The following is a 25,563-nucleotide window of genomic DNA, read 5'->3' as shown; positions in this document are numbered from 1 at the left end:
GATTGTACTGTCCTAAGGCCAAAATCCCAAAACAGTTCTGTTTCACTATTTGTATTTTTGTACCCTAACAGCCAGTTCAAAAGCTGAACTTGTAAGTCAGTTTGTTTCAACAATCTTCAACAATATTTAGCATAGTTGTGCAAAGTATTTCAGAAGTGTGCCGGTACACTGCCATGGTTCTATTACAGTAATTCATATATTTCTTTAATTTGATGCTGCAGTCTTTTTGAAGCAAATGTACTGTTTATCTTATTACGTCTCCGTTCTTGTAGTATCACCATGATGACAGTGACTCAGTGACTATATTGGTTGTGCTTTGGCGCCACCTAGACTATACCTGATATAGGCAGCTACATTCATGAATACAGAACCCGGTCATTCATTTCAAATTTCTCAAAGTAGTCCATTAACACAGTTGTGATTAAATCCTTAGTTTCTCTTTGGTGCAGCCATCCTGCAAAGAAATCAATTAATGTAAAATCCTAGCGCTGAACATTCTGCCCAACACCCAAACCTTCTGTAAGACCATTTAGGTAACTGAAAAGATTGTTTTCAATCTCTTTATTATTTTTTTACACACACTTCGTTTTGCCACACTTATCAGAATTTGAAACATAATCCATAATAATAAAAAACAATTTAATGAAGTTAGGCTCTGCCCCTATTACTCAAATGGGTGGGCTGTCACTAAGCTAGGATCTGTCAACAACTGTCAAGCTTTGGATAAAAAGATAATTCTGCTGATCACTGCACCATGCAGCAACTTGGTAACATGCACATTTTCCATATACAAACATACAAGCACACCTGTTAATGGATTAATGCCTTTGCTTGTGTAAATCAATATAATTATGAAAATGCTGTCTCTCAACAGGAAGACATAATTTACCCGTGTTTTATCACAATGTGCTAGATTACAGAACTGAATTTAAGAGCATAATTTAAAAAAACATTACACCATTCAATATTAATAATTCTCCATAGTAGCCAAGTAACAATTTTCTCTCAATCCAGGTTCTTTGGGATTTACAGTCATTTACAATTGTTCTAAATGAGGAGACATTTTTATAAATACACAAAGTATGCAGCTGCTCTGACCACTTACCTACACAACAGCTTGCTTTGGCCAGTGAATTTTCTATATACACACACAACTATGCAAACACGTATTAATGGACCTTTTTTTAGACTGAACCAATCACACTGTGCCCCTTTCGATTTCATCGGTGGTGGGCAATTACACCATCCCCTTGTCCGATTTTATTGGTGGGGCACAACGTTTCTCAGAAACGGTTTCCATTTTTGCTGGTCTGAACAGTGGAACAACTCTTTTGTTATTTTCAAAACGAATGATTAAAAGATCCTTTCGATTCCACCCCAATTTGTCATTCATGTTCTTTGAGTCAATTTATGCTAAAACAAAAAGGAAATGGCATATATGAGATTATTAGATCTCATAGATTGTTTAAATGCACTGGTGTTGTACTGGATAAGAAAGACTGCTCTCGAGGTAAATGGGTCCCACCCAATACTAGTTGGCAGTACCCAATAAACATGTCACTGAGTTTAGATTAATTCCCTAACATTTCCTAGCATTTGAAAAAGACGAGTCACGGGGAAATTATACAAATTAACATATATCATTAAATATGCACACAGGGGTTTAGTAGACAGTGATGATTTAAAAACCAAATAGAAATATCGCAAGGGAGGTGGCTTCAAAATAAATTACAGTGGTTACAATTGCATCAATACAAACTAGAGGATACAATCTGTCCTAAGAATAAAAACTACAACGGCATTTCTGAAGAGCATCAGGCTGGAAGGAGGGTTACCATAACAACCACTTCAGGCTTGTGGCCTACTACAATTGTTATCGCGTGGCATAACTAGACATGAAAGAGAAACATAAAACATGGGATGCTTTTGAAAGCACTTTGTGATTTTTTTCGGGATCTTGATTGTACAATTCCAGAAGGGCCCAATTTTTCCTGTGTTCCCATGGTTACAATTTGAAATCGAAGCCCATACTATCTCTGTATGCTGGCCATGTCACCATCTGTCCTGCGCTCTTCCAATGTTCTGGGCAAGGACCTTGGGCAGCTTGGCACTGGTTGGAAAGCATTGATTTGTGGACATCTGTCCGGAATCCTCCCCCCCGTGAAACAATTCTCACAAAGACAAACACATGAGCACACGCCTTACAGGGTTTCTGAAGGTTACGACACACGGATGACCTGCCCGGCCGCCTCCTCTCCAGCCTGTGGTTGATCCACCTGGACCTAGAGAAGGTGAAGGGAGAGGACCTTAATGACCACACAGTAGCAACACGAGCCTTACTTCGTATGATCTAAGCTGGAAAGCAGAGAGGGGCAGCAAGCTACCGTCTGAGGAGGCCTTTGTAGTTTAGGGTTTTTTTATTTAGTGAAAACCATGATTTTAGTTAACTGAAAGCTTCATTCAATAAAAAACAATACCAACATTAAGAAACTTTTTTTTAATGTCACAAATGTGGATGCTAGACAATGGCGAAGAAAAGGGCAGCAATCATTCAAATGTATAGAAAACTGAAACAAAAATCCCAAAACTATATACAGAATGTCTAACAATAAATGTTACTTCCTTCACAAAACAGCTGCAAGTACACAGCAAATGTATTTTCCTCAGAGGATTGCTGCATGCGTATTTACATTTCTAAGGACAAATCAGCCTGTCCAGAGATTCACAAGGATGAAACGTATGTGAAAGGTTAAGAAAATGCATGTATTTCTTTGGTATGAATTCATACAGTACCTTTTACAGCACTCACACTAGCCTTGCCGCTGTATTATAAACACAGGTATTATGAAAGGTTTAGACAACATGTAACAAGCTCAAAAAGACAACACAGCAAGGAATTGTGACAAGATTTTTTTTTTTAAATGATTACAATATGACCTTAAACAAAAACATTCTTTTAAATGACCCTGCCCAAACAGTATACCGATTTTGTGTACAGCACAATGTGAATAAACAAGCTTTCCCTGACTGCATGGTTTGTCAGAAGGTTGTAAACAATCTAATGAATACAATACATGAAAAAAAAAAAAAACTCTTAAGTATTAAAGACAAAATGCCAGTATCTAAAAACACCACAGTCTAAAAAGCAATCGTCTAAAATTACAAAAATAATATAAAAATGAGGTAGCTGATGTAATAAAAAGAGATGGCAAGCATGACAAGGATTACCATTTTAATACTGCAGTATTAATGATTGACTGTTACTTGTTGGTTAACTGAGTGAGGCAACAGAAGTTGGTGGCCAATGAGACTTAAATTCGAAACCGTCAAACACGTCCTCTTGCTTGAGGGCGCCCTGAGCCCCCCTCACCTGCATGGCCAGAGCCATCTCCTCCTTTTCTTTCGGCGAGAAGAAGCGACCGCCATCTCCCCTCTTCCTGGCCATGGCATGTTTGTGACGAGACTCGTGTAGGTATTTCTGTTCAACAAGTAAAAGCAAAACACATTCACACATAAATACTATATTCACATACCCAGCACCAGCTGTGCTCTCAAAAACAATCCTCCACACACACTTACCCTCCTCTCCTTGGGAATCTTCCCTTCGGCCTCCAGCTTGGCACGGGCCTGGCGTCTCTTCAGAATGCGATGGTACTGCTTAGCGTTGACGTACAGAGGCTCTTCCTCCAGCATCTCCGCTCCAGGCAAGGGGATACGCTGCATGGTGGGAACAGTGGCACCGCCACCTGGAACCATCTAACACACGCACGCACGCACACACACCTCTGAAACGCCTGCATAGTTTACACATATGGATAGTAAAAGGTCTGTATCCCACGAGAGGCCTTACCATGACCATGCCGCCTGCATTGACCATGTTCCCCGGCAGTGTGACGGTGACTGTGCCCTGACCACTGTTGGTTGTGTTGGTGTTGTTACCTGCTTGTACAATCTGAGCACCGGCCAGACTAGAGGCAGGAATGGTGATCACACCTAGGAAAAATAAATAAATACAAATATATATATTACACAAGTGTCAATTTTGAATAATTGTATTAGGTCAGTTGGTTTTAGATAATCCTTGATGACACCAGAGAGTGTAGCTCAATTGTTACCTTGTTGCAGAAGGGAGCCATCAGCATTGACTGGCTGGTACACAATGGTCTGGCCATCTGCAGTCTGAGCCACCTGCTGCCCTGGCTGCAATGTGATCTGTTGCTGGCCCTGAGAAACAAACGTCAATAATCATTACCAGTTACATGCTACACAATGTGGTGGTTCTCTATGGCCGTCAATACACTGTGTGCACAATTATTAGGCAAATTATATTTCTCAAGATTTATTTTATTGTTGAACAATCACAATGCTTTATGTCAATCCAAAAAATAATTGAACCTCAAACCTGAATGTTAAACAAAGGCAAAGTTTGTTTTGATCTTTCTCAGGGGAATAGAAGTGTGCACAATTATTAGGCAACAACTGGTGTGCAGAATTATTAGGCAACTACATTACAAAAATAATTTCTCCCAACTCACTTGTTTATTCTACATTTTTAAAGAAAGTGTAACAAATAAGTAACACTAAATGACAATTAATTAAAATGTGTCTTTTCAAAAAATATTCAGTGACCAATATAGCCACTTCCATCCATGGAGTCTGTCAGTTTCTTGATCTGTTCACAATCAACTTTCCCTGAAGAAGCAACCACAGCCTCCCAAATGCTGTTCAAAGAGGTGTATTGTCTTTGTTTGAAAAGGGTCCACAAATTCTCAATAGGATTTAGGTCAGGTGAGGAAGGGAGCCAGGTCATTATTCCGGCCGTTGCTTGCTAGCCAACAGTGGAGTACTTGGATGCATGTGATGGAGCATTGTCCTGCATAAAGATCATGGCCTTCTTGAATGCGGAGGACTACTGCTTGAAGAAAGTATCCTACAGAAACTGGCAGTAGGTGTGGGAGTTCAGTTTCAGTGCATCTTCTACCCAACGCTGGAGGATAATGGGTTCCTGGTAGCTTCACGTTTAATTACTCTCAAGTTACAGTTAATTTGCATCTTTTGTTATCCACGCATCAAAAGTTTCGCTATTTCATGAGTGTTGCATCTGTCGGAAAGGCATTTTACAATTTATGACTTTTCAGTGTCGGTTAAATCTCTTTTTTGGCCCATTTTACCTGAGGTCATGAAGCTGCCTAATAATTATGCACACCTTGATATAAGGTGTAATTCACTTTCACAACACTCTCCCTCATTACACAAATACATATCACCTGAAAATGATTCAATCCAATAAGCATTCAAGTTTATATGGTTTGGAGTTGGAAAATTTGCATAGAAATATCAGATCAGAAAACTCACTAGCCTAATAATTGTGCACACAACACAGTGTGTCGTATGCTGAACTGTTATATGTCATCAGAGGCTAATGATAAACATTTAAATTTAAGTTGGCAGACCATCTTATCCTGAGTGACCTCCTGTAAGTGTATACATTTTAAAAGAGCTGGTGAAACAACGACACAGTTTACTAGTAAGTGGATTCTAATCAATGAATGAGTTATCAGCAAAGATCAGTGCAGGAAAAACATACAAATAATAAACATAAAAAGCTAACAAAATACAAGAGAGAGTTGGTGTGAGTGGAACTACTTAATGTTCTCTATGAATAGGCGAGTTTTCAGCTGTTTCTTTGAAGATCGGTAGAGAATCTACAATCATAGACTCCAAGAGAATCTGTTTCCACCATTGAGGTGCAAGAACAAAGAAGAGTTTTGACTGTATGTATTGGGAACTGCCCTGAAAGTGGTGGGATGGCCAAGAGCCCAGAGGTGGCTGAATTTAGAGCCTGGGTAGGGTTGTATTGCCTGAAGGTAGGGAGAAGTTCCAGTAATGTTTGGCAAACAGTAGGCGCTTGAGCTGCTTGTTTAATGACAGCAAAGGCTTTTTTATGGCAACCCCCCCAAACAACATGTGGTTATGTTGGGCATCGAATGTAATTTTGGAGACTTTCTGACTCCAGGACCCAACTAACGTCAGTAATTCTCCAGCTGTGATCCTTGGAGAGTCTTTGGCTACTCAAACCAATAATTGTTTCACACGTTTTGAAGAGAAATATTTCACATTTATATTTTTCAATAATTTCACCTCATTTAAAGTTTAGATTTATGTGGATATTTTGAATGAAAGACCAAGAGGATAAACAGCAAAATATTTTCTTCACAAGCTGTTATCCTATTAAATAACATATTTACCAAGGGTGCCAATATCAGTGGAGGGCACTGTACCTGGTTCTGTCCTGCCGTAACAGCTGTTTGGGGTTGCTGGATGATGAACTGCTGGGTCTGGCCTTGTTGGCCCTGGACCTGTAGAGTCTGAGCCCCCTGGAGCTGGATCTGTCCAGGCTGCACCAGCTGGATCTACAGCAGAGGGAAGTCTTCATAAGCTTGTCTACTTCATAATATTTTAAGTTTAGTAACATCTAAGTTTGGGTGTACAGTTACAATACAGTTCACTCACATGTTGGAGCCCCTGTGCACCAGACATTGGCACCTGCATGATGGTCTGGCCCTGTGCTCCCTGCCCCCCCATGACCATAATGGGCTGGCCCGTCGAGGTGATGAGCTGACCACCGCTCACTTGCACCATCAGAGGCTGTCCCTGCACCTGGAAGGGTAAGAGAAAGAAATGAGTGGACGAGAGTAAGGAGAAAAAGGAGGCTGTAAGGGTGTGAAAGACACAGGGACTAGAATAAAATAGGGTATGGGTTAAATGAAGACATCTCCAGTTGAACTGCAAACATACACAATGACCATTCAACAGCTGAGCTTCCATGCAGCGCCCACAGAAAACAACACCGTAGCTCCGAAGAACAGGAATTACAAAACAGAAACACAATTTGGGAATAGCCAGTGCACCCATTCTTTGATGTTTGATATCCACAAGATGCTGAGTAAGTTGACTATAGGAATACATAATGGTTATTTAAGAGTCTGCTTGATCGTAAACCTAGCAAAGTAAATTTCACGGGCTCAGAATATAGTTGTAGGTTACAATATGGTTTTAAAAACAAAAATGGCTTTCCAAGGTGTTGCGTTTTACTAAATGGTCTATTAATAAAGAGTCTCAAATTAGATTAACCAAACATTTGGGACAAAGTAGGAATATTGATATCCATTAAAGATTCCAATTGAAAATAAATTAACTAGAGCAATTTGGACAAAATAAATTGATGTTTTTGGCCTACGAGCAGTAAGTTGGCAGAATTGTATTTAACATTTGATGACTCAGAAAACAAGTATTAACTGTAGGGTATGAAGAAATGCAAACAAGACATTTCAGGAAAAACAATACAAACATTTCTCCCATTCACAATTTGGAATAGGTTGTCTATAATGATCCAGTGACCACTGCACCACAACTAGGTCCAGTGACCACTGCAGCAGGGCTTTGAATCCAGCTTACTGGTTTTTTCTATCCAATAAAGCACAAAACATTTTTGAACACACTTTAGATATTAATACATATGTAGTAGGTTGTGTAGATCTGAAGGGAAAAAACTTAATCAAATGTAATGGTTTTCAATTTAGTGTAAAGTGAACAAAATGTAAAGATTGTGCAAGGGGTGTTTAGACTGTCAGTAAGCACTATACTACACCAATAGGATGAATGACTGGACAGCTACACCACAATAGGTGAGAGTTACTCAATATGATCTCAGACTGAAGACGTTGCCGACAGCAAGAAACCACAGAAAATACGGTGACATGCAAGGAGTTCGGCAGCCTGACTAGTATGATGAAACAATGATCCGGCTCAAGTGTCAGATGTCTTCATGCATCCATACACAACAGTAAAGCAGTAATGTCCAGGAGAAAAGGGCTATGATGAGTGGACATGCAAGGAGACAAGCTGGGGCTGGGACAAGGTAGGGGTTCTAAAGGTCCATCCAATACCTGAAGAGTTGGAACCTGTTGGCCTGAGGCAGTTAGCTGGGCCTCAGCCTGCAACTGCACTGCAGTCACTGTGCCCTGGGCCAGAGACAGGTGTTACTGACAACTTTGTTTGGAAAAGGTCTGGGACACTTCAACATTCATTCTACCACCTCGCCCGAATACATCACATTAATATTCTTAGCCATATATATTTTTCTTTAAAAACTATTCTCCCCATTAGTCTACTATTCATTAGTACACTTCCAATTTCAAGATATGGAATAAATACTCACCATGTTGTAATTCTTGAGTTATGGTGGCATTTGAAAAGAGTCAAAGCTTTTTAAGTGGTTTTATTTATTAATTTTGCGCTAGATACATCTTCCCATTCCCAGGCAACAGCCAATTTCCCTAGGCTAAAATGAAAGTGAAAAGATTCGGTACATGAGACTATATGTATATGGCAAGCGTTCCTATTCCACCAATGTACCCTTTAAGCACAATTCCATTTGAATTGAAAAACATATCAAATATATATATAAAAAAAATTTTTTTATGATGTCTCTACCAAAATACAGTATATGCTTGTTACGTCCAAGAAACTGCTTATTTTAAGAAGGGATTTGTATCCACATGGGCATAAGCTAGCTCAAATTTCTATTGATTCTACTGGATATCCAGATCCAACCAAAATGACCCACCCAAAAGGTCAAACCCATCATTAGCCAGTAGTCAAGTCAAGATGTAAAACATGCAGAACAGTATATCAGTTGATAGTTGGTTACATAGTGTTTCTGAAGGGTAGGATATAGCACTTGACTTAATTACATGCCCGAAATAAGAAGTTGCTGCTTCCCTGATCAATATAGAACACAATCTGTAGCCAACAAACCAGAAGTAATGTCAATTGAAAACACAATGCAGTGTTTAAGACAGACAAAAGGGCTATGGTGTGGCCAGCAGACAGTTCTGCTCTGCAAGTAGTTCATCCATCATGGGGGCAACATAGAGGCTTCAGATAAGCCCTTCTCATCCATCGTTTGCTTATCACTGGACATTGCCACACAAAAAATTGTTTACTAATTCTAAATAAATATCTGCTGTAAAATAAATAGTTTAGGAGGTTTGGTAAACATAAATAATTTATGCCAGGTGATCATTCAGAGGTCCCAATTAGTAGAAGCGTTTCACTCCCCTATTTGGGACATAAATATGCTATTAGCTATTTGCAAAGTATTTCTGCTGTTAAGCTTCATAGCTGAACTAAAAATCCCTTATCAATTCATCAAACTCAGCACAGAATGTAGCCTATTGGTAAATGAAGTGATTTATTGTTTTATTTTTAGTGAAGATTTATCTTCATTTTTCTTGGCTACACAGTACCAACTCCAAGCAGCTGTCTTGTTCCTTTCACTGAGGAGTGGCTTCCGTCAGGCCATTCTACCATCAAGGCCTGATTGGTGGAGTCCTGCAGAGATGGTTGTCCTTCTGGAAGATTCCCCCATCTCCACACAGTCAAGACCTTGTATAGACAATAGTTTGCCTTTCCAAATCCTGTCCAATCAACTGAATTTAACAGAGGTGGACTCTAATCAAGTTGTAGAAACATCTCAAGGATGACCAATGAAAACAGGATGCATGGAGCTCAATAATGCGTAATAACAACAATCAATACGTTACGTTTTCAGCCTAGCATTTCAAACAAAAACACCTGCAAATCTCCACAACTTCTCACTACAGCTCTACACATTACCAGTGGGACCAAAGAATTTGTTAGTAGTAGTTTTCTACATTGCATAGATATCAATTTCTTGCAGCAAACAGACGACTTGTTATCCTATTAAATAACATTAAAACAGAAAATCTTATGTATTGTAATTTCAAAAGGTTTGTACATGGAGCCGTGAAGGCAAGGGGACCCCCCTTAATTTAAGAATGACTGACATACTAACACATTGGCATTACAGGTACAAACAAGTCATTACCTGTTGTTGGATCTGCCCCCCAGTGGTCTGCACCATTATCTGTTCACCAGTAGATGTGGTGGCAGTTGTGTACTGCTCCATGGTCACTGATTTCAAATAGGCCTCAATTCAGTCTACTGAGACAGCTGTGAAAGACACAATTTTATGTTCAGGACTACTCTGGATTGGGATACAGGTACAAGTAAGATAAACAAATACTCAGTGTCTGCTAAGATTAGGACATGAGTAATGTTTGAGAAAATTAAGAGTGGAACAACAATTAGTTTGTATTTTAATTTCACATTCATTTTGCCAGGTAAGCTGAACGTATTGGGCAAATAAATTGTATAGATAAAACAAGCCTAATTGTTTTTAATGTGTCTTGATTCAAAGCTGATTGTAACGTGTTTCAGATATCAAAAGTAACCTACTGGAGAACACTCATTCCCTTAATACAGGGTGATTAAAACAGAAACAACCCAAAAAAGGTTTAGGATATGTATAAACTCACTACTCTAAGTTTCTCTCGATAAGAGCATCTGCTAAATGACTTAAATCTTAAATCAAACCACTTAAGTTTGAAGCAATTATTGTTCGGTGAGATTTAGTTTTGTGTTATGAAATATTTGTAAGAAAATGTAAAACTGAAATGCTGTATGCTACTTGCATAGGTATTCAACACCCACCCATTATTATAGGGTCTAGACATATTTTCCTGCAATAACAGCAATAGCTCTTTTGGTTAAAGGGATAGCCAAGCCATTATTCACCTCTGTCCCAGCCAAGAATGAGCATTATAAACACCGTCCAAATTCATGAATTGAAACTGGGTGTGAGCGCCACCAAAGTTGCATTGCCAGTGGAAACAAACTCAAAAAACACTTCAAAACAGTAATAACATGTTTCTAAATATCCCTTTGAGTATGAACCAGCATGCACACCGTGTCCGGTTCATTTAGCTCATTCTTCTTGGTAGATTTGCTCCAGGTTGATCGGACAATGATTCTGAATTACAATTTTCCAGTGTACCAGATTCCCAGTGGGACTGAATTCAGGACTTTGAATGTGCCACCTTTTTGTTCATGATCCCCTCCAACGTTGCTTTGGCCTTGTACTTGGGTCCATTGTCCTGTTGCAACTTCGATTTCCTCCCATGTTTCAGCTTTTTGCAGACTTAAGCCAGGTTCTCTTGCAGTATTTCACTGTATTTTGCACCATACATTTTTCCTTTAAATTTAACAAAATGCCCAGTTCCAGCTGAAGGGAATCATCCCCACAGTATGATGCTGCTGCCACCATACTTAACGGAAGGTGACACCCTTCTATATAGGTCAGAACTCTTCATTTGGTTGATTGGTACACCATTCCTCTCCTCCCAGCCACTGAACTATGTAGTTCCTTCAAAGTGATTATTGGCCTCACTATGCCTTTTCTAACAAGTCTCCTGCTTGCTTGAGTACCTAGGGACTGTCTTTCCTTGTGCAGTGCCTGGTTGGTGTGATGCAACTTGGTGATGATCACCTATACACCTTATCCACTTCTATACACAGTGCAGTCCATAGGCATTTAGACAGTGACACAAGCTCTCTAATTCAGCACATTGGACTTGAAATAAGGCCAAAGGTTTTAAATGCACTGTCCAATGAGTGGACTCCTGTAATTTTAAGGTGACCTCCGTTCAATCATTGGTTTACAAGACAAAAAGTGGCAGACAATTCCAGCCTTTTAAAACAGAGAACAGTGCATCAGACTCCCTAAAGAACATTCTGCATACCTGAACGTCATTTTGATTGAGGGTGATATATATGCGAGGGAACGAGCTTGGCAATTGCACCTTTAATTATATATGGAAAACAGGACAATTTGATTGAAACATTTTTTAGAGAGTCTGTATCTTGAAAATACAGCCCTTTCAAACGTTTGCGACCCCTGATGTTTTTTAGAGAAAAATAAATTCCAACGACTCCTAGAATTAACTCCTTTGTAAAAGTATTGTTTTTGACCCCGTGTCTGATTATTAAATCCGCTAACACAACAAACTGTTGACTCCACTCGAGATCGTAAAATAAAAAGTTCAGGCGCTTGGCAAGTACAGACATGTACACACACAATTGTGCAGTAGCCAGCTAACTTTTTAGCCAACAATAACCAGACATGGGAGTGGTGTGGTGTACGTTTTATAACTAGCTAGAGTAGCTAAGTTAACCAGCTAGCAACGTTAGCTCGCTCAGTTATATCAGATGTGTTTACTACTTTAGTTAATAAACCTAGTTGGCTATTTTTTATTATTGCGTTAGTTATGTAGTTGATCTATGACAACTAGATCCCTTGTAACCGGATAATATTCCTTCTCCTTCGTACAACCTCTTACCGTTTGTCCGAAACCGGGTTCCCCTGATTGGCTCCAATACCGATATGCCTACACCAAATCCAATGGGCCTTTATCTCATGCAAAAATCGTCACATCCGGATAGCTGTAAGGGGTGTACCTTTACATCCGGTTGCTGTATGGAGCTAATTGTTACGAGTTCTCTACGTGACCTGCTAAAAGTTGACTAAAAAGATGTCACCATTATTGTTCATTTGTGCGCTGCAACAAAGTGAAAACGCGACAAAAGTCCTTTCACTTGACCTACCTTTTCAATTAAGAAGGTAAGTCTTCCTCAGCTGTCATGTCAGGCAAGCTAGTAGTGTTAATGTTACCATGTCAAGCTATAAAGCCGATTGTTGTTTACAAGCATGTGGTTGTCCTGCTTTTCCAAACAGCACTTTTCAGCAGAGGCGTCGCTAGGATCACAATACATTCGGGGCATAGCCCACCCCCCAGCCCTGCCCGGGACAGAAAGTACAGGGTTTTGAATGTACATGTGGAAAATATCGATGTACACGCTAGCAGCCTACACGTCTACAATGTTATAATGCACGATCGGAATGATAGATGAGTAGATTAGGGGCAATTTATTTATTATTGGGTTTTTTTGTTCAATTTGAGATTCGGGGCTATTCATAAAAGATTTCAGCATAACGGTAACACCACTAGTACAATGCACAAACTCACTGCAAACATGTTTCTTGAAAAATATGTCCCCACGTTGAATTTGATGCCAGCAACACGTTTCAAAAAAGCTAGGATAGTGGCAACAAAAGACTGGAAAATGTGTGTAATGAAGAAGAATCAATCAGAAAGGATAAGGAGAGAGCAATTGTCTGTGGCCACCACTTGCAAAACTCTTCCCTTTTTGGGGGTTGTCTTGCTGTTGCTTCTCCAGTGCTCCTGTTGTCACTTTAATTTGCACCAAAACAGGTGACATTGATTTAAAATCGCTTTTGCTTCCTAACTGTTCATCAGAGGCCTTGCGCAGCAGGTTGTCCCAGGAGCATGGGATGAAAAAACTGACCATGATTTGGAGGTAAGTGTCAAATCAAATGAGATCAAGAAAAAATATTGGATGATCTAATTGTCTAAACTACTGTCATATCTCGTTAAATGGGGACTTCCTGGTAAGTCACATTGGATTGATTGCAGAGTATTCATTCTCATGGTCAGTTTCTGTACAATATCTCCGATCAGAGGGGCCTCATCTGATCATTACAACATTGATTCGTGTGTTCTAGACTGCTGCGGACCTCCTGGAATAACACTGCTATGTCAAGAGGAGGACCGAAGGAAATCTTCGGCTTCTGGTATATCTGGTTACATACACACCACTGCACGTACAGCTGTCACATCACACACTACTTTATATAAATACTGTATATAAACTGTTATTTGTGATTTCACTTTCTGATTAGCTAAGTACTTTGACCATGCACTCTATTTCAGTGTATGTAAGTGACTACTGTTTTAAAATTGCACATTCTTCTTTGTACTGTTTTCTATGAAACGATCCCTCCATGATAATGCAGAAATGAAGCTCCAGCCAATGACACACCAACACTCAATACAGAAAGAAACATTTGCCTGCAGGGTGCTTTTACATAGCATGTTTAAATACATACTCCTCTGCTGACTGTTGAGGAGACTGAGCCCAGCTGGCATCTATTACTGTCAACCACCTACAACCCCCACCACCACCGTCCTTACCTGCACGTCACGAATGCAAATGTGTGATAGTATGAAGCAAATCTGCAGCACTGACACTGTTTGTCTGATGATATTCTTTTAGGCACCAGACTGCTGTCCATTTACAGTTAAACAGTCTGGATCTTAGTGACATTTACAAGAAGATAAAACGTATAATAGAGACAGGATCCACATAACGCGTTGTATGCTAATTCGTCAAATGTTTTCTTTACCTTCTAGATGCCACAAATTGTCCTTGAGGACATCTGCTTGGAGGTGGTCCTGGCTGAGGGCGATAGAGCCTTCCTGAGTCTCTCCCTCAGCTGCTGTCTCCTCAGAGACATCATAAGGGAGCAGAACTTCATGGACAGGGCCCATTTTACATGGCTGGATGGTAATCACTTAAGCTATGCCTACAATAATAGGATGACATGCTTGTCTGGTATGTGAATAGGAATTTTAAATAGGGGCAAATTGTTTAGCCAATATTTCTTAAATTTACAGTGCTTGAGGTCCCAGTATTGTGGGTCAGAGGTACCTTTGTGCCATTGTCTAACAGATTTAATCACTTTATTTCAAATCTTGTGTAGGATTTTGATGAAGCTACCAGCTGTTGAGATAATGGGACCTTTTAACCCATAATTCATATTGTTTTCTCTCTTTTATTAATTTTTTTAACAGGTGAAGTGGACTGGACCCGATTTTTCGGAGTTGTTTAAAAGAGAGGCACGGGTGGGCTTTTCAGTCCAAATACAGTATGTTTGTACTACAGAGAGCTGTAAAAGGACTGCAGGGGTTGTACTGTAAATGGGAAGCATGGGGTTTACCCACGCTACTACAGTGATATTTCGTGCCCCCCTGGTATGCTTAGGCAGATTGCCAAGCTCCCTATCCTATAGGCTTACAGAAATGGAAATTGAGGTTTTGGAGCAAGGACTCACCTTCATTCCTACTACAAAGTAGATGGACCGCAGGGACTTGCATACCTACCATATGCTGTTTTGTGATGTTTAGGCCCAAATCAGCGAATCATTTTAACCTTACTCAATAACAGTTAAATACTGTCAGGAACCTTCGTAACAGAGTATCGCAATAAAACCAGCTGATAAGGGGTCACAAATTGTTATTATGGATAAGGTCCAATATCTGGTTGAGGCAAATGGACAGCTTAGTAATGAGAAACCGTACGCCATGCTACATCACTCCATTCATTCTGAGACACAGGTATGAGTTGCATCCCTTCCAGACCCAGAACAGAAGGGGCAACAGGCAGTGGCAGAGTGGGCTCCGGTAATGGCTACGGTTGAAACGGGTCGACATAAAGTGATGATGGGTTATGCTACAAAAGATAATTCTTACTTGAGTGAATCCCAAGCTGAGTCCCTTCTTAACATCCTAAAAACAAACCTGCCAAATTCGAGCCGGCGCTAGCCACATGCCAGGAGCCTCTCAGGCACCTTAATATAGGGAGAAAGAGAAGTGACTGGCTGGTTGACATAGTTAAACCAATTGTGGTGATAGGAGATTTGTGATATAGTGGTGGAGTTGTATGAAAAAAAACTTTATTAGGGCTAAACAAATGTCTTACCTGTTGGGTCCCGATAAGACCCAGATAATATTATCTGCTTCCTAAAATTCACCAAGCTGCACAGCAGTGGACTGTTCCTGTCCAGGTTCCATGCGACTGCCCTATTGTGAGTGACTGGCCCTGAGTCGTATCAGTTTGCAGAATACATAGATTTTTACATGAATCCTCTCTCCCAGAAATGCGGCAGCATTGTGAAAGACACAGGACGTTGTGAATAAACTGAATGGTTTGAAAATACCAGTAGACTGTGGACATCAATTCACTGTATTCCAACATTGGGCCTACACGCAATTGAATACCTTTCAGTAGATTCTTTAAACGTCCAGACAGGGCTATTTTGGATTTACTGGAGCTGAGTTTGACCAGGAATTATTTGGAATTTTATTATAGGCATTACCTTCAGATACATGGAACAGCCATGGGTAAAACTTTTGCCCCGTATGTAGTTTTGGGAGGGAACAGCATTTCGTAAATGTACAACCTTACCAATGCTTCAAGAGCTTGGTGGCACTTAGCTCCAAACTTCAGTCCCACTTCCAACTAGTTCAGCAGGCTAATGGACATTAGTGATATCAGCATACAGGAGAAATAAAAACCCTAAAGACATGCTTGTTCACTCTAGCCTCACACAGTAGAAAAAACCATTGTGCAATGACCAATACCTTTTGGTATCTCAAAGGTATCTCAAAAAGACCTTTTCTGGGTTGGGGTCTCCAATATGGTAACATATGGGGTTGGAAACAGCCAACGTGGTTTATGAGATTAGGTGCAATCTGTGTCTGAAGATATACATCGATTTAACCAAAAATGCCCAAGGTGATAGACTTATACAGCATTTACATCACAATGGTAAAATGGATAGAATCATGGTGCTATATACTCACTTCCAGGGACACACTGTAGATAATGTAATACTTTGATTTAGAGTCAAAGCCACAACGACAGAGGGCAGATGATTCAATGGGTTTGAAAGAGAAGATTTAGGCATCCCGGCACCTTGCCTCTTTCTGGTGTCGGGGGGTCGGAGAAGGCAAGCGGGGGGTTCCCTCTAAGATCTGAGAGATCTACATCGGGGTGCAGATGTATTAAGTGCAGGAATGTACCAATGCATGTATTTGAGAATTGTGTGGGCTTTATTTTATTTTCCAAAGATAATTATTTCTGACATAAAAAGCAAAAGCACTTATTGTACATGGTGTTTATTTATTGTTGGTACATTTTCTGCAGTATGTATTTCTTATCATAACTTGATGGAGGAGTCTTCTTTGGTGGCAAGCTGCAGTGTTAGTCCACGTGAATTTACAGCTTTAAAATGGTTGTAGTCTTGTTTTGACTGGGCCTTCACTGTCCTTCAAAAGCCAAACCTGTTCTAAATTAGAAATCAAGGGAATTTGACAAAAAAATACTAACTTCAGTTGTGCAGGTAAGTTTTCACTTACCTGTTGTTTAAACGCTATCTGGTGTTGACATCTAGGAGGGGTAGCAGATATCACCTGTGGGTTCATGAAATAAGAGGGTAAGAAAGCACTGTCTGTGAAATTATTGTATTTACAGTGGGGCAAAAAAGTATTTAGTCAGCCACCAATTGTGCAAGTTCTCCCACTTAAAAAGATGAGAGGCCTGTAATTTTCATCATAGGTACACTTCAATTAAAAAATCCAGAAAATCTCATTGTAGGATTTTTAATGAATTCATTGGTAAATTCCTCAGTAAAATAAGTATTTGGTCACCTACAAACAAGCAAGATTTCTGGCTCTCACAGACCTGTAACTTCTTATTTAAGAGGCTCCTCTGTCCTCCACTCGTTACCTGTATTAATGGCACCTATTTGAACTTATCAGTATGAAAGACACCTGTCCACAACCTCAAACAGTCACACTCCAAACTCCACTATGGCAAAGACCAAAGAGCTGTCAAAATTGTAGACCTGCACCAGGCTGGGAAGACTGAATCTGCAATGGGTAAGTAGCTTGGTGTGAAGAAATCTACTGTGGGAGCAATTATAAGAAAATGAAAAACATACAAGACCACTGATAATCTCCCTCGATCCGGGGCTCCACGCAAGATCTCACCCCGTGGGGTCAAAATGACCACAAGAACGGTGAGCAAAAATGAAACGTTGAAGATGAAACGTGTCTGTGTCTTTCAGCATGACAATGATCCCAAACACACCGCCCGGGCAACGAAGGAGTGGCTTCGTAAGAAGCATTTCCAGGTCCTAGAGTGGCCTAGCCAGTCACCAGATCTCAACCCCATAGAAAATCTTTGGAGGCAGTTGAAAGTCTGTGTTGCCCAACGACAGCCCCAAAACATCACTGCTCTAGAGGAGATCTGCATGGTGGAATGGGCCAAAATATCACCAACAGTGTGTGAAAACCTTGTGAAGACTTACAGAAAACGTTGGACCTCTGTCATTGCCAACAAAGGGTATATAACAAAGTATTGAGAGGAACTTTTGTTATTGAACAAATACTTATTTTCCACCATAATTTACCAATAAATTCATAATAAATCCTACAGTGTGATTTTCTGGATTTCTTTCTCTCATTTAGTCTCTCATAGTTGAAGTGTACCTACCTAGTTTTATGTTGTGTGTATAATTTACAGTAATATATTTACCTACCTTATTTTATCCTATTTGCTCTGCTCTGTATATTGGTGTTGATAGTCTGAAACACTCACGTTAGTGTTGTTGAATAAAGAAAATCTATGTGTGGTCACAGTCTCTCAAGATCAAGATTCAGTTGTTAAAAAAAGTAAAAGTATGCTATATTTTGTAGTACTCCTATGCTGCCCCATTTAGTTATAAGGGGGAGAGTGTGTGGTTTAACAATGTGCAATTTATATTTTGCGGCTTTTTATTTTACAAAATGTTTCAATGTAGTTTAGTACATGTAGTTTAGGTGCTGACACAAAGAATGCCACAGACATTATGTAATGGTCTAGATATAGGATTTTGCCACTGACAGGATAAATAGTGATACTGATAGTAACTAGTGAAAATTACCATAAACAACTCAGAGGTCACAAAGGTCTAACCAGGTTTAGTCACCTAACTAGATGCAACAGCATAATAACACACATGCAAACATTAAGATAAGAGACAGATAAATCTGTAAAGGTTAGCAAAATTACACAAATAAATATTGACTATTTGTGCTAAAAAACAATTGTCTATATACTGCAGTTTACCATGGATGTATACAAGCTATTATGACGCACCCCAACCTAAAAATCTTACTACTAGATTAAAAGTACATAATTAAAGGGATACGGGGCAGACTGACTCAAGAAAATGATTTCCTATCAGAGGGAATGCGGGAGACAATAAAAATGATCATAAACATGAAAACATCCTAAAACTGCTTTTATACAGCTTTTTTGAATATACTGTGTGTGTGTATATATATATATATACAGGTGCTGGTCATATAATTAGAATATCATCAAGAAGTTGATATATTTCAGTAATTCCATTCAAAAAGTGAAACTTGTATAATGTATACATCCATTCCACAACGACTGATATATTTCAAGTGTTTATTTCTTATAATAGTGATGATCATAACTGACAACTAATGAAAACCCCAAATTCAGTATCTCAGAAAATTTGAATATTGTGAAAAGGTTCAAGACACCTGGTGCCACATTCTAATCAGCTAATTAACTCAAAACACCTGGAAATGGTCTCTCAGTCTAGTTCTGTAATCATGGGGAAGACTGCTGACTTGACAGCTGTCCGAAAGACGACCACTGACACCTTGCACAAGGAGGGCAAGAAACAAAAGGTCATAGCTAAAGAGGGTGGCTGTTCACAGAGGTCTGAGCCCTAGCACATTAATAGAGAGGCGAAGGGATGAAAAGATGTGGTACAAGCAATAGGGATAACCGCACATTGGAGAGGATTGTGAAACAAAACCCATTCAAAAATGTGGTGGAGATTCACAAAGAGTGGACTGCAGCTGGAGTCAGTACTTCAAGAACCACCACGCACAGACGTATGCAAGACTTTCAGCTGTCGCATTCCTTGTGTCAAGCCACTCTTGAACAAGCTAGACTGTCAGAAGCGTTTCGCCTGGGCTAAAGACTAAAAGGACTGGACTGCTGCTGAGTGGTCCAAAGTTATGTTCTCTGATGAAAGTACATTTTGCATTTCCTTTGGAAATCAAGGTCCCAGAGTCTGGAGGAAGAGAGGAGAGGCACAGAATCCACGTTGCTTGAAGTCCAGTGTAAAGTTTCCACAGTCAGTGATGGTTTGGGGTGCCATGTCATCTGCTGGTGTTGGTCCACTGTGTTTTCTGAGGTCCAAGGTGAACGCAGCTGTCTACCAGGAAGTTTTAGAGCACTTCATGCTTCCTGCTGCTGACCAACTTTAAGGAGATGCAGATTTCATTTTCCAACAAGACTTGGCACCTGCACACAGTGCCAAAGCTACCAGTAACTGGTTTAAGGACCATGGTATCCCTGTTCTTAATTGGCCAGCAAACTCGCCTGACCTTAACCCTATAGAAATTCTAATTTGGTATTGTGAAGAGGAAGATGCGATACGCCAGACCCAACAATGCAAAAGAGCTGAAGGCCACTATCAGAGCAACCTGGGCTCTCATAACACCTGAGCAGTGCCACAGACTGATCGACTCCATGCCACGCCGCATTGCTGCAGTAATTCAGGCAAAAGGAGCCCCAACTAAGTATTGAGTGCTGTACATGCTCATACTTTTCATGTTCATACTTTTCAGTTGGCCAACATTTCTAAAAACACTTTTTTTGTATTGTTCTTAAGTAATATTCAAATTTTCTGAGATACTGAATTTAGGATTTTCATTAGTTGTCAGTAATGATCATCACAATTAAAAGTAATAAACATTTGAAATATATCAGTCTGTGTTTAATTAATGAATATAATATACAAGTTTCACTTTTTGAATGGAATTACTGACATAAATCAACTTTTTGATGATATTCTAATTATATGACCAGCACCTGTATATATATATATATAGGTATATTTAGGGGTGTACTCACTTTTGTTACCAGCAGTTTAGACATTAATGGCTGTGTGTTGTGTTATTTTGAGGTGACAGCAAATGTACACTGTTATACAAGCTGTACACTCACTACACTAATTTCTTCAGTGTTGTCACATGAAATGATAAAATCAAATATTTATTAAAATGTAAGGGGTGTGCTCTCTTTTGTGAGATACAGTATGTATATATATACAGTGGGAAGAACAAGTATTTGATAAACTGACGATTTTGCAGGTTTTCCTACTTACAAAGCATGTAGAGGTCTGTAATTTTACACTTCAACTGCAAGAGACGGAATCTAAAACAAAAATCCAGAAAATCACATTGCATGATTAATTTGCATTTTATTGCATGACATAAGTATTTGATCACCTACCAACCAGTATGAATTCCGGCTCTCACAGACATGTTAGTTTCTCTTTAGGAAGCCCTCCTGTTCTCCACTCATTACCTGTATTAACTGCACCTGTTTGAACTCGTTACCTGTATAAAAGACACCTGTCCACACACTCAATCAAACAGACTCCAACATCTCCACAATGGCCAAGAACAGAGAGCTGTGTAAGGACATTGGGGATAAAATTGTAGACCTGCACAAGGCTGGGATGGGCTACAGGACAATAGGCAAGCAGCTTGGAGAGAAGGCAACGACTGTTGGTGCAATTATTGGAAAATGGAAGAAGTTCAAGATGACGGTCAATCTCCCTCGGTCTGGGGCTCCATGCAAGATCTCACCTCGTGGGGCATCAATGATCATGAGGAAGGTAAGGGATCAGCCCAGAACTACACGGCAGGACCTGTCAATGACCTGAAGAGAGCTGGGACCACAGTCTCAAAGAAAACCATTAGTAACACACTACACTGTCATGGATTAAAATCCTGCAGCACACCCAAGGTCCCCCTGCTCAAGCCAGCACATGTCCAGGCCCATCTAAAGTTTGCTAATGACCATCTGGATGATCCAGAGGAGTAATAGGAGAAGGTCATGTGGTCTGATGAGACAAAAATTGAGCTTTTTGGTCTAAACTCCACTTGTGTTTGGAGGAAGAAGAAGGATGAGTACAACCCCAAGAACACCATTCCAACCGTGAAGCATGGAGGTGGAAACATCATTTTTTGGGGATGTTTTTCTGCAAAGGGGACAAGACGACTGCACCGTATTGAGGGGAGGATGGATGGGGCCATGTATCACGAGATCTTGGCCAACAACCTCCTTCCCTCAGTAAGAGCATTGAAGATGGGTCATGGCTGGGTCTTCCAGCATAACAACGACCCGAAACACACAGCCTGGGCAACCAAGGAGCAGCATCTCAAGGTCCTGAAATGGCCTAGCCAGTCTCCAGACCTGAACCCAATAGAAAATCTTTGTAGGGAGCTGAAAGTCTGTATTGCCCAGCGATAGCCCTGAAACCTGAAGGAGCTGGAGAAGGTCTGTATGGAGGAGTGGGCCAAAATCCCTGCTGCAGTGTGTGCAAGCCTGGTCAAGAACTAAAGGAAACGTATGATCTCTGTAACTGCAAACAAAGGTTTCTGTACCAAATATAAAGTTCTGCTTTTCTGGTGTATCAAATACTTATGTCATGCAATAAAATGCAAATGAATTACTTAAATCATACAATGTGATTTTCTGGATTTTTGTTTTAGATTCCGTCACTCACAGTTGAAGAGTACCTATGATAAAAATTACAGACTTCTACATGCTTTGGGAGTGGGAAAACCTGCAAAATCGGCAGTATCAAATACTTGTTCTCCCCACTGTATATATGTGCTCATAAGTTTACACACCCTGGCAGAAATTGTGAAATTTTAGCATTGATTTAGAAAATATGACTGATCATGTCTTTTATTTAAGTATAGTGATCTTATGCAGCCATTAATTATCACATGGTTGTTTTGCTTTTTTTTTTAATCATAATGATAACAGAAATCACCCAAATGGCCCTGATCAAAAGTTTATATACCCTTGAATGTTTGGCCTTGTTACAGACACAAGGTGACACACACAGGTGAGAATGACAAAGGTGAATTTCCCACACCTGTGGCTTTTCAAATTGCAATTACAGTCTGTGTATTACAGTCTGTGTATAAATAGTCATTGAGTTTATTAGCTCTCATGTGGATGCACGGAGCAGGCTAGATACTGAGCCATTGGGAGCAGAAAAGAACTGTCAAAGGACTTGTGTAACAAGATAATTAAACTTTATAAACATGGAAAAGGATATAAAAATATATCAAAAGCCTTGCAAATACCAGTCAGTACTGTTCAATCAATCAATCAAATGTATTTATAAAGCCCTTTTACAACTGCAGTTGTCACGAAGTGCTTTTACAGAAACACCCAGCCTTAAACCCCAAGGAGCAAACAACAGTAGTGTTGAATTTCAGTGGCTAGGAAAAACTCCCTAAGGACGAAATTTAGGAAGAAACCTAGAGAGGACCCAGGCTCAGAGGGGTGACCTGTCCTCTTCTGGCTGTGCCGGGTGAGTCATTAAGAGTCCAATTGGAATAATTAATAAATGCATGTGGGCTGGATCCAGAGTCTATTTAAATGTAGACTAGGTCAGAAGCATGACCAGATGGACAAGGACATGGACAACACAGGGGAGGGAGGAGGTATCAGCACAGTGGCAACTGAGATCACTTATTAAGAAGTGGAAAATTCAAGGATTTCTTGATACCCAGCTAAGGTTAGGTAGACCAAGAAAGATTTCAGCCAAAACTACCAGAAGAATTGTATGGATACATAGAACAGTCCAAAGTTAACCTCAGGGGAAATACAGGAAAAGGGCGGTGTGGTTGTTTCAGGGAGAACAATACAACGATACTTGAACAAAAATGAGCTGCATGGTCGAGTTGCCAAAAAGAAGCCTTTACTGCGCCATTGCCGCAAAAAAGCCCAGTTACAATATGCCCAACAACACCTTGACACCTCAGCTTCTGGCACACAGTAATTTGGAGTGATGAGACGGAAATAGAGCTTTATGGTCACAATCATAAGCGCTATGCTTGGAGAGGGGTCAACAAGGCCTATAGTGAACAGAATACCATCCCCACTGTGAAGCATGGTGGTGGCTCACTGATGTTTTAGGGGGGGGGGGGGTGTAAGCTCTAAAGGCAAGGGGAATCTTGTGAAAATGTATGGCAAGATGAATGCAGCATGAAGGGCAGTTTCTGTCTTAAAACTGGACACGCCTCGATTTCCTTGCTACAAAACTATCAATGATATCTTCATACAATATCTTGAGAGCATCTGTTGTATTTGATTGCAAAATAATACATTCTAAAGTTCAAATGTTCAGAATAACAAAGATACATCTGACGGCCAGTTCAGATCAATGATTTGCAGCGCGATTTGATGCAACTTGCGAAAGAATCCCCAACGTTCCAAAACCACTAGTGCACTTCACTAGGTCCCCAGGGGCTTCAAACACTCTGCAACTAACCAGTTCACTGCTGCAAATTTCTCCACCAAATTCTAAAACCAGCCCGAATGATGACCTGAACTGGCCTTTAGGGTTCCACTTCCACCCTTTGCCCACTGCCTGAGTTTTATTTTTATAAAACTACAAACTACATATGGATTGATTTCCCCCATATAAATAAATATATATTATTTATTTTATATTATTTATTATATTTTTGTGCATGTGGCGTAGGTTGCCTATGCCTAGAAACGCCTCTGGATACACGCTTGGAACTTGTTGAGTACGATCGAAAGGTTAAACCAATAACAGTGCCAGTAGAATCCTTAGTTTAGACATACCTTTTTTCTATTGACTCCCCTCCCCGGTGGACACACTTTTTTTTCTCCGGGGACGCAGCTACCGCACTCACAAAAAGTAGACAAAATGGCCCAGAATGAAAAATCACCATAGAGGAGGTTAGAGGCCTTTACGCCATTTTAGCATACAACGTATAACAGAAAGGAGGAAATTAAGAGTGCAGGAAATGGGTTGACTGCGATTGACTGTAAAAATGGGGACTTTGGTTGTCAACAATATTGTGGCTATTGAAGTCGTTTCACTGTAACAACATTTTCTCAACACCTAAAAGCTGTAGGACAGCAATTCAAGAAAGAAAAAAAAAAAAGGCAAGCATGGCAGAACATTACCAAGATTCCTAGCGCCTGATAACATTTATCCGTTGGAGATTTATGGCCATCAATGTACAACTCTGTTTCCAAAAACGTTGTGAATGTTCAAATGTAAAGAACAGCAGAATGCAATAATATGCAAATAATTTAAAACCTATATTCAATAGAAAATAGTACAAAGATATCAAACAACATATCAAATGTAGAAACTGAGATATTTTATTGTTTCTTGGAAAATACATGCTCACTTTGAATTTGATGCCAGCAAGCAGGTTAAAAAAAGCTGGAACAGTGGCACCAAAAGACTGGATATGTTGTGTAATGCTAAGAAACTAAACCTGGTGGAATATCACACAACTAATTAGGTCAAATTGGTCAAAATAGTAGACTGAGCATTAATTAATTACTAAGAAATATACCAAAAAATATTTGTCCAAGATTTGTCCAGTTGAGTGTTGTATGCGTGTATGTGGGGAGCGGTTATAGATTTGTCCAGTTGAGGGTTGTATGCGTGTATGTGGGGAGGGGTTATAGATTTGTCCAGTTGAGGGTTGTATGCGTGTATGTGGGGAGCGGTTATAGATTTGTCCAGTTGAGGGTTGTATGCGTGTATGTGGGGAGGGGTTATAGATTTGTCCAGTTGAGGGTTGTATGCGTGTATGTGGGGAGGGGTTATAGATTTGTCCAGTTGAGGGTTGTATGCGTGTATGTGGGGAGGGGTTATAGATTTGTCCAGTTGAGGGTTGTATGCGTGTATGTGGGGAGGGGTTATAGATTTGTCCAGTTGAGGGTTGTATGCGTGTATGTGGGGAGGGGTTATAGATTTGTCCAGTTGAGGGTTGTATGCGTGTATGTGGGGAGGGGTTATAGATTTGTCCAGTTGAGGGTTGTATGCGT

General features: G+C 40.0%; 1 protein-coding gene and 2 long non-coding RNA genes across 9 annotated transcripts; 1 reads left to right on the top strand and 2 right to left on the bottom strand.

The window, feature by feature from the left end:
* Positions 1–546: 546 nt before the first annotated feature.
* On the bottom strand, positions 547–12,641 carry LOC105017133 (nuclear transcription factor Y subunit alpha). 6 transcript variants are annotated; one of them, XM_020055615.2, is made up of 11 exons: positions 12,264–12,362; positions 9,914–10,038; positions 7,950–8,024; positions 6,514–6,660; positions 6,282–6,413; positions 4,116–4,224; positions 3,851–3,993; positions 3,580–3,756; positions 3,371–3,478; positions 2,794–2,822; positions 2,238–2,282 (listed from the first exon to the last, which is right to left on the bottom strand). In XM_020055615.2, the coding sequence occupies exons 2-10, from the start codon at positions 9,992–9,994 to the stop codon at positions 2,811–2,813; spliced, it is 984 nt and encodes a 327-aa protein (XP_019911174.1). In that variant the 5' UTR covers positions 9,995–10,038; positions 12,264–12,362; the 3' UTR covers positions 2,238–2,282; positions 2,794–2,810. The 6 variants fall into 6 exon arrangements, with proteins under 6 accessions (XP_019911172.1, XP_019911174.1, XP_019911173.1 ...); XM_020055613.2 differs by lacking the exon at positions 2,794–2,822 and having other exon boundaries at positions 547–2,282; positions 12,264–12,363; XM_020055614.2 differs by lacking the exon at positions 2,238–2,282 and having other exon boundaries at positions 2,479–2,822.
* On the top strand, positions 12,391–17,155 carry LOC105017131. The gene is made up of 5 exons (XR_828504.5): positions 12,391–12,544; positions 13,242–13,302; positions 13,508–13,576; positions 14,196–14,349; positions 14,637–17,155. It is a non-coding gene; the product is annotated as an uncharacterized LOC105017131 (long non-coding RNA).
* Positions 16,802–24,520, bottom strand: LOC117592898. 2 transcript variants are annotated; one of them, XR_004574631.1, is made up of 3 exons: positions 24,337–24,520; positions 16,983–17,036; positions 16,802–16,892 (listed from the first exon to the last, which is right to left on the bottom strand). It is a non-coding gene; the product is annotated as an uncharacterized LOC117592898 (long non-coding RNA). The 2 variants fall into 2 exon arrangements; XR_004574630.1 differs by having other exon boundaries at positions 16,820–16,907.
* Positions 24,521–25,563: the final 1,043 nt, after the last annotated feature.

This window comes from Esox lucius, chromosome 17 (assembly GCF_011004845.1).
Source record: "Esox lucius isolate fEsoLuc1 chromosome 17, fEsoLuc1.pri, whole genome shotgun sequence".
Taxonomy (NCBI): Eukaryota; Metazoa; Chordata; class Actinopteri; order Esociformes; family Esocidae; genus Esox; species Esox lucius.
Note: the sequence above shows the minus strand (reverse complement) of the source record. Positions and strands in the feature narration are given on the sequence as shown.